Here is an 8,888-nt window from a genome sequence, read left to right on the forward strand (position 1 = left end):
GCTGGAGCCTATCCCAGCTATTTTCAGGTGAGAGGCAGGGGTTACACCCTGCTGGACAGGTCACCAGTCCATCACAGGGCCACATATACAGACAAACAACCAGACACTCACACTCACACCTACGGGCAATTTAGAATCATCAATCAACCGACTACTTATGTTTTTGGACTGTGGGACGAAACCGGAGTACCCGGAGGAAACCCACGCAAGCACGGGGAGAACATGCAAACTCCACACAGAAAAACTAAAACTACGGTATAAATATATAAAACTATAATAGTTGCAATAATAGTAAATATAACAGAAACAAAAAAAGTAACAATAATAGTAAACATAATAGTAAATATAATATAATGAATAAAATATAATATAACAGTAGCAATAATAGTAAATATAATAAAAATAACAATTATAGGAACTATACTAGGCACAATAATAGTAACAGTAGTAGTAACAGTAACTGTAATAGTGACGGTACAGGTAACACTAAAAGTGGCAGTAATAATAATGATAATAAAAACTATAATAGTACCAATTATAGAACCTTTAAGAGTTACACAGTTTAATAGTTAAAACATGAATGTTAATATAATAGTAACAATAGTAGTAACTGTAATAGTAACAATAATTGTAAGTATAATAGAAAGAATACTAATAAAAACAGTATAATAGAAACAATAAAATAATAATAAAAGTTACAATAATCGTTACAGTAGTAGTAACTGTAATAGTGACAATAAAAAACAATCATAGTAACAATAATACTAGCTACAATATTAACAATAAAATTAAAATAATAGTAACTATAATAGTAACAGTAATACTAATACAATAATTATAGTACCAATAAGCGTAACTATTATTATAGTAATAATTATTTTAACTATTATAATAACATTTATAGTAATAATTATAGTAACTACAATAGTAACAATAATAGTAACAGAAGTAGTAACTGTAGTAGCAAATCCAACTTTATTTATAAAGCACTTTTCATACAATAGTAATGCAAATTGCTTTAAATAATAAAATCAACATTTAACATACAAAAACTCACACACTCATGGTTAAAAACACACATCTGGTCATTTTCACACACATTCTCAAATGATTAACCACACAATAGACATATACCCCTTCCCCCCCCCACCCCAGAAAGAAAGAAAGAAAGAAAGAAAGAATATCCCTTAAACAGTGCTAAGTAAGGTAAGTGAGGCGGGCTAATTCCTCTTCTTTAATGGAAGTATGGCATCGGTGCAGATTACAAGAATAGAATAAATCTACTTTCTCCTGGTGTGCAGTTATTGTAAAGGCGCTGGTTTAGTCTTCAGGTGTGGCGCCATCTGCAGGCCAGACGCTGCATGTCCGCTGTGACGTCATGTTGGCAGAGGCCACGTGACATTCTGGCTCACAGCAACACTTTTGTAGTCAGATGGAGATATGGTTCATTAATGTTTGTCTGATGAATTTCATACAAATAGTCCTGAAAATAAATTCTTAGCAGGCATCCACTGCTGAAGGTTTGAAGCACAACTTTGGTCTACAGGTTTGTTTGTTTTGGTTTTGTTAATCACTAATGAAAAATATATAAATAATGACAAAAATGTGGGTTTGGTTCGCACCAGAGGTGGGTAGAGTAGCCAAAAATTAAAAAAAAAAAAGTACTGTTACTTCAGAATAATATGACTCAAGTAGAAGTAAAAAGTAGTCATCCAAATAATTACCGTACTTGAGTAAAAGTAAAAAAGTACTTGGGGAAAAAACTACTCAAGTACTGAGTAACTGTTGAGTAACGTCAGAGTTAATTTTTTTTAACACAACCATTCAAACAGACAAAAGTACAAAATAATCATCTTCAGGCAAATTAAATCAATAAAATAAATTAAAATTAATAAAAAATAAAAAATAGCTTACGGTAAATTAAAATAAGCTTAAAGTAAATTCAAGTACTTTTATAAATAATACAATAAATAAAATAGCAGAATAAAAAAATAAATTAAGCACAAGTAGCACAAAATTTCAAGCCTTTGTACTTTTCTTTTTTAACCAGGCAGAACTAGAACAAGCCCATGAACTCATAGAAACTCTGTGTGTGTTTGAGTCTGTGTAAATGTGACAAAACATGCAAAAACAAACATTTTTCCCAAAGAATCACCCAGTGATGTCATGAGATTGACGCGTACGTGGATAAAAGGGATAAAAGAAAAGTAACAGCTCAACGTAGCCTAATGTAGCGGAGTAAGAGTAACAGTTTCTTCTTCACAAATCTACTCAAGTAAAAAAAGTAAAAAGTATAGTGATTCAAAACTACTCCTAAAAGTACAACATTTCCCAAAACTTACTCAAGTAAATGTAACGGAGTAAATGCAACTCGTTACTACCCACCTCTGGTTCGCACATTTGTTTAAAAGAACAATGTCACGGCTCAGACAGGACAGAGAACCCAAAAGCACAACACCAGGCAGAATCAGAGTCCGTGAGGCTTTAATACTGGTCAAAGACAGGCAGGGGTCAAACCGGGCAGACAGGCAGATCAGGCAAACAAATCCAAAGGGGCAGGCAAAAATCCAAAACCGGGAGTCATGCAGGGTTACAGGCAGGCAGGAACAGGACAGAAATCAGGAACGCTGGAAAGCGAGGCAAAAGCACACGACAATATGGCAAACTAGAAGGTGGAAATGGGCCGGTATAGGAGGGGAACTGCTGATGAGGGAAACCAGGTGTGGAGCTGGGTGGGGAAGCACAGGTGAAGGGAATGAGTGGATTTCTGGCTGATTAGGGTGGCAGGATCTGGAAAGACTGGGGAGTGAGTTAAACAGTAAAAAAAACCTATCCTACACTGTGAAACTGTGACAAACAAAAGTTAATTATATTAGGTTCACTTTTCTCAATTTTACATCTCAGATCAATGTCTGTGTTTCTTTGGCTCAGAAACGTTTCGTTGGCTGTGGAGACGGTGCTGTGGCGTTAACCTCCCATGTAGCAACGAACTAACTGGTTGATCCAGATGCCTGTGTGTGTGTGTGTGTCCACGGATAGTGTACTTTTCAAGCACGAGCATCAGCATTCATAGATCTTTATTAATTCCTTATTGCTACATATTTACAGGTTTATGCACACAGGGCTTGACATGCAGGATGACTTATTCACAAGGGTTTCAGATACGTTTACTTTATGGGTTTTGAGTGACCTTCTTTTTCCCATTCAAGCGTGAAAAGAAGCTTTTAGGTTAAAATCCATAATTGAAGATATGTGGTTTTGTTTCATGTTCAACATCATGTGCAGTAAATAACATTTTAACAGCAATAATATCTTAATCACATACATCTTTTATTCATTTATTCACTATATGCCTTTTGTACATTTTTCTTTGCAAACTCTTTACGTGTAGGAAGAATTAAAAATACAGCCGTGATATAATTGGTCAGTGTCATTTTCAGATCCAGTAAGAGAATCCAACAGTTTAAGACGGTCCAACTTTTGAGACTTCGGTGACTGACTGACTTGTCGATGAGTCCTCATCGTCGCCTGAACTCATCCCCAGCATCTGCCTCATGCATGAGCGGAACTGAAAGAGAAGACAAACATGAACACTTCAGTCGTGGCAGCTCAGCTCTTCTCCCGCTGTGTCTGCTGCTGGGAGAAAACAGACATGGGGCGTGGAGTGTTAAAGGAATGTGATTAAGACTACTAACTGACTACCGCTCAGTTTAGAAATGAGCACTCTTGAAAGTATTAGAGGAGCTGAGTTAGGGCTGGGCGATTTTGGACAAAAATAAAATCCCGATTTTTTTTCTCTGAAAACCCGATTTTCGATTTTTTTTTGGTAAAACTACAAAAGACAATGGAATAAATTGTTTCAAATATTTTTTTTTGAACATTATTAAAATGACAATTACAAATCAAAATGTTTCAAATATTTTATCTTTATTTTTAAAGAAAAATAGCAAACAAATTTCCCTATTGGGAATGAAGTGCAATTGAATGATACTGTAAATCCTCCTTGAGTTTAGTAAAGTGACAACATTTACAATTTTCTTGACCAAACAAAGATGACTAGACGAGCTGTAATGAAAATCGGAAAATCGATTTTCCGATTTTCCTTTTTTTAACATCGTCTTGATTAATAAATCCGATTTAGATTTAAAATCGATTAATCGCACAGCCCTACGCTGAGTTTGTGTCCAACTGTCACACCGTGGTGAGGTTGTCTTGTCTTGGGTTTGTTTTGTCCTGCCATTTCCTGTTTTATTTTGAAAAGTAATTCTCCTCTTGTTTCAGGTCCCTTGCCCTTCCTCATGTGTCTCAGTCTGATTGCCCTAAGTGTTTCCACCGGTCTCCTATTTCCCTCCATGTGTTTAAATAGTCTGTTCCCCTTGTCTTGTTCCAGAGTGTCTTTGTCCTTGTCCTGCACCAGAGTCTTGGTCCACGTCCACAGACTTAGTAATCGCTATAATAATAGCCATAGTAACCCGTTGGTTCCTCGTGACAAGTGATTTTTTTTTTTTTTTGAAAATTTTCTACCATAGCTTAGAGCTTAGATTCATAGTCCTTTGTTTAGTCCTCGTTAAAGAGTGATTTTTTTAATTATTTTTTTTGTTGTTTAACTTATATCCTAGCTTAGATTGGTAGTTCTTGGTTTCTTCCTCCTTAAGAGTGATTTGTGTTTGTAGCCAAATTATTTTATATAGGCAGGTTTTTCCTCCATACGGAGTGTTTTGTGTTTGTTTCTTTCTTTATTTTAAGCCTGCTTTAAAATCAAATTATATTTTGCACCCGGCGGTTCCTCGTGTTCGGACCAACTTAGGGGGAAAAAAGCTTTTAGTTTCTCTGCACCCTCTGCTTGGAATATCCTCCAATTTGAACTAAAAATGCCCGAACTTATCTCACTTGAAGCCTTTCGCTCTTTTCTAAAAGACCGACAACGGGAATCCTTTTGGCAGTGTTTTTGTTTTTTGTTTTTACATGTTACTGAAGTCACCACTATTGCACTTTATTTGCGAAAACAGTTTGCACTCTCATTTTAATGTTTATTTTGTGATTACTGTTATTTGTGTGTTATTTGTGGACGTGTGCTGCTGCCTTCCTTGGCCAGGTCACCCTTGGGTCTTTTTATCTGGTGAAATGAAAAAATAAAAAAAAAGTTTCCCTCCTCTTAAAATGTTTATTGTTCTCTCTATAGTCAGAGTATAGTGTCTAGTTTTGTTTATAGCCATTTGTTTGTCACTCGGTCCGAGGTTTCCGGTGAATTCAATCAAAGCCTGTTCTCTAATATCCCTGCATCTGAGGCCACGTTTACACATAGCCGGGTATTTACAAAAACGGATATTTTCCCCTCTACGTTTTCAAAAATATCCTCGAACCCGCATGAAAACCCTGTAAAAACGCATGAAATCGCCGCGTACCCTGCGCCGTAGGCTCTGCGTTGGTGTAACGCGGAACCATAAATCAGCCTTGACTGCCAGTTACTTCCAAGACGGAACGAGAGTCTTTCGTTTGGAGTGACAGAGAAGTGGAGTTACTTTTAAGTGTGACTTTAGAATTTAAAACAGGTAAAAAAAAAGAAAATATTGACGGTGGCCAAACAAATTGTAAACACAGGTTGCACAAATGATGCTGGTGACGTTTCTGTGGCATAATGTGACGTTCTGAGCCTGAAATCTCCGTTTTCCTCCGTTTTCTTCCGTTTACAAGCAAACGTGAAAACAGAGTTTTTGAAAATCTCCACTTTGGCCGGAGTTTTCAGAAATGATCGTTTTTGGGGGCTTTGAGCTCCGTTTTCGTGTAAACGAACGGCCAAAACACATGAAAACGCCTCCGTTTTTGCTCCGTGTAAACAGGGCCTGAGTCCTGCATTGAGTCTCAGCCTGACACCAACAGCCCAAAACAATGAAAAGATCAGAAAACCACATTGTTGGTTCTCCCCAAGTAAAGTCTTTAGTCTTTCATGAAGTCAACATGAGAGAGCTTCATCGGATGTGTCAGCAATAACGATGCCTGTCTCACCTCGTCTTACCTCATCAGCAGCATAAAAACAGTGTTCATATTATCCCTGCTAAGGTTATTTAACATTTGACATAAACCCACCTGCTTATTAAGGAGGACGTAGATGCAGGGGTTGTAGACGGTGGAGGCCTTGGACACGCAGGAGGGTATGGTTGCAAGTCTTAGGTCAAACGTCTGCCCTCGGTTGTTGACCACCCAGACAGCGAAGGATGCATACGGCAGGTAGCACACCAGGAAGCCCAGCACCATGACCACCACCATCCTGGTCACCTCCTTCTCTGCTTTCTGGGTGGAGGCGGACTCGGCTTGGGCCTTGGCTGCCTGTCAAGACAAACCCAGTGTCGGGGTCACCACTAAAATGACACATGGACAGAAGTGTCAAGTAACAAAGTACAAATACTTCGTTACCTTACTTAAGTAGAAGTTTTGGTTATCTATACTTCACTGGAGTAATATTTTTTCAGACGACTTTTTACTTTTACTCCTTACATTTTCACGCAATTATCTGTACTTTTTACTCCTTACATTTTAAAAACAGCCTCGTTACTCTATTTCATTTCAGCCTTTAAATAAAAACTATCCAGTTAAATTGCTCCATCCGGATAGAGTGAATTTGGTTGTGGTTGTTTCAGATGTTCTTGTCCAGTTTTGTTCTTACATCCGTTCCCTCAGATTCCTGCAACTAAACTTGGATGTACATTCCAATAAAGGTTAGGATAAATGATAACATGCCTCTGAAGTTTGACTTTTTGCACCATTACAATACTTATAGGCAACTAGTCATCATATCTCCTGCTCTCTGAAACACATGTTAATGCTCAATAGTACACATATATGGTTCTTTAATATATTTACATTATACTAACATGCATTCATTTTCAATGGCTTTTGTCCTTAATGGCTTTTTTCCCCCTTACATTACTTTTACTTTTATACTTTAAGTAGTTTTGAAACCAGTACTTTTATACTTTTACTTGAGTAAAAGACTTGATTTGATACTTCAACTTCTACAGGAGTATTTTTAAACTCTAGTATCTATACTTCTACCTGAGTAATGAATGTGAATACTTTTGACACCTCTACACATGGACGAAGATGTGATGGTACTTCAGTTTCATAAGACGGTTTCATAAAGGTACAGCCAGTTTATTACCTACCGATTTCAGCATGAACAGCAGCTGTGAGTAGCAGAACATGATCATACAGAAAGGAAATGCAAAGCAGAATCCGAAAAGGAACATCACGTAGGACTCATTGTTAAACTTATTGCCCGTCGTATACCAGTCCGGTCCACAGGAACATTGCATCCCTTCTGGAATATACCTGAAACGTAACAAACACACTGAGCGTATGCGTTTTTTTTTACTTTCCGTTTATTGCAATCGTTCACTTGGTCATCATTTACTCACCTACTCCATCCGACTAGGGGAGGAACTGCAGCACACATAGCACAGACCCAAGTCAGCCCACAGAGCACTAAAGCGTGTTCAGACCTGAACTGGAAGTTCCCGAGTGGCTTGCAGATGACCAGCCATCTTTCAAATGCAATCACGGCAAGAGACCAAAGGCTCACCATGCCTGAGAAAAGACAATAACACTGATAGAATATATACTGAGCTTTATTTTAGATGAAGAGTCTAAAAACATACATACAGGACTGTCTCAGAAAATTTGAATATTGTGATAAAGTCCTTTATTTTCTGTAATGCAAAAATGTCATACATTCTGGATTCATTACAAATCAACTGAAATATTGCAAGCCTTTTATTATTTTAACATTGCTGATCATGGCTTACAGCTTAAGAAAACTCAAATATCCTATCTCAAAAAATTAGAATATTCTGGGAATCTTAATCTTAAACTGTAAGCCATAATCAGCAATATTAAAATAATAAAAGGCTTCCGATATTTCAGTTGATTTGTAATGAATCCAGAATGTATGACATTTTAGTTTTTTTCATTGCATTACAGAAAATAAAGAACTTTATCATAATATTCTAATTTTCTGCAACAGTCCTGTACACTTTAACACAGTGGAGCTTGTCTGCACCATTCAAACCCTTACCACCAAGAGTTGCCGTAAATCCTTCGATCTTGCAGCCCAGCGGGCCGAGAGCCATGTATCTGAAGGCGAAGCAGTAGAAACAGGTGAAAGAGCCTACAGAAGAAACCAGGAGGTTCGCCACTGCCATGTTGACCAGGATGTAGTTCAGATGAGACCGCAGCTTCTTGTATTGAGCAGTACATGCAACAGTAAGGACGTTGATGGCCGTCCCAGCCGCAAACAAGAAAAACATAAAAGCTGACATGGAGTAAAAAAGCCCCAGGCTTCCCAAATGGTCCTGGGGTACCAAGTATGGACTGAAGGCTGAGATGTTGTTGGTGTCCAAAGGGATGGGGATCCAGAAGTCCTCCGGTAACTCCATGGGACGATTGGTTCTCATTTTCTTCAGCACGTGTCGAAGAAAATCTTTTATTAAAAATAAATGAAGTTATACTATGTGAAAATAATGTAAATAATGTACAACTAGACTCAAACAGTAGTGCAATCTTTCATGTTTCTTTGCGATCTTCTGTCAGAGGTGTGCCTCTCTCCGCATGATGGGAATACCTGCAAGGCTGCATTTATAGGAACCTTGACCATTACTCCGGATAAACTTAATTGGCTCAAACACAGGATTAAGAGCTTTACATGTTTTTACATTACAACTTATGCCACCTCTCTGCTAATGCAGTGATTAGTGCCTCAGTCCCGGACTTGGCCAGTATCTTCTCACTTCATGCCGACGTAAGAGCCCTGTGAGCTCCGGAGCCTGTTTGAAGGGGAGGTCCAGGAAGTCACGCATGCAGGCGTTTTACACAGAACTGCAGAACCTCTAACT

General features: G+C 37.9%; 1 protein-coding gene across 1 annotated transcript; it reads right to left on the reverse strand.

The window, feature by feature from the left end:
- Positions 1-2,966: 2,966 nt before the first annotated feature.
- On the reverse strand, positions 2,967-8,593 carry LOC133448992 (blue-sensitive opsin). Its single transcript, XM_061728040.1, has 5 exons — positions 8,072-8,593; positions 7,416-7,584; positions 7,164-7,329; positions 6,088-6,327; positions 2,967-3,568 (listed from the first exon to the last, which is right to left on the reverse strand). The coding sequence occupies exons 1-5, from the start codon at positions 8,448-8,450 to the stop codon at positions 3,464-3,466; spliced, it is 1,059 nt and encodes a 352-aa protein (XP_061584024.1). The 5' UTR covers positions 8,451-8,593; the 3' UTR covers positions 2,967-3,463.
- Positions 8,594-8,888: the final 295 nt, after the last annotated feature.

Source organism: Cololabis saira, chromosome 8, assembly GCF_033807715.1.
Source record: "Cololabis saira isolate AMF1-May2022 chromosome 8, fColSai1.1, whole genome shotgun sequence".
In the NCBI taxonomy this organism is placed as follows: Eukaryota; Metazoa; Chordata; class Actinopteri; order Beloniformes; family Belonidae; genus Cololabis; species Cololabis saira.

Excerpts from the sequence above, each read along its gene's own strand:
- LOC133448992 (XM_061728040.1), bottom strand. The coding sequence starts at position 8,450 with ATGAGAACCAATCGTCCCATGGAGTTACCGGAGGACTTCTGGATCCCC. Across the intron at positions 7,330-7,415 it reads CCCCTAGTCGGATGGAGTAG|GTATATTCCAGAAGGGATGC; the intron begins GTGAGTAAATGA and ends GTTACGTTTCAG. Across the intron at positions 6,328-7,163 it reads TGCTGTTCATGCTGAAATCG|GCAGCCAAGGCCCAAGCCGA; the intron begins GTAGGTAATAAA and ends TTGTCTTGACAG.